This window comes from Apaloderma vittatum, unplaced genomic scaffold (assembly GCF_000703405.1).
Source record: "Apaloderma vittatum isolate BGI_N311 unplaced genomic scaffold, ASM70340v1 scaffold27807, whole genome shotgun sequence".
NCBI classification, from domain to species: Eukaryota; Metazoa; Chordata; class Aves; order Trogoniformes; family Trogonidae; genus Apaloderma; species Apaloderma vittatum.
The window spans coordinates 1-312 of NW_009726053.1; the positions used below are offsets into that span (position 1 = coordinate 1).

The 312-nt window shown below is 57.4% G+C and overlaps 1 protein-coding gene across 1 annotated transcript in view; it reads right to left on the reverse strand.

The window, feature by feature from the left end:
• Positions 1 to 4: 4 nt before the first annotated feature.
• Positions 5 to 312, reverse strand: part of AK1 (adenylate kinase 1) — a gene marked incomplete at both ends in the record, with an annotated part of 1,687 nt that continues 1,379 nt past the window's right edge. Inside the window, one exon of the mRNA XM_009873148.1 lies at positions 5 to 169. Within this exon, the coding sequence (XP_009871450.1) occupies positions 5 to 169 (165 nt within the window). The remainder of the gene's footprint in view (positions 170 to 312) is intronic.

A 312-nucleotide genomic window follows, 5' to 3' on the forward strand; every position in this document is an offset into this window, starting at 1 on the left:
TGTAGAAGGCGATGACGGGCTCGGTAGCCTTGTAGTAGGTCTCTAAACGCTTCTTGATGGTCTCCTCATTGTCGTCCACCCGCCCGCTGGTCTCGCCTCGCTTCAGCAGCCGTTTCACCATCGTCTCCTTCCCCGCATCCACGTAGAGCAGCAGCGTGGGGGGGGCGATCTGTGGGTAAAAGGGACACAGTTGTCACCCAGCTGACTCAGCGAGGGTCTGGTTTAGTTTAGGGAGATAGTAGTGGTGAGTATGGGGGTCACAGAAGTCTCCACGTCAACCTCTGCTTCCATCGGCATGAGTGTCCCAGAGGC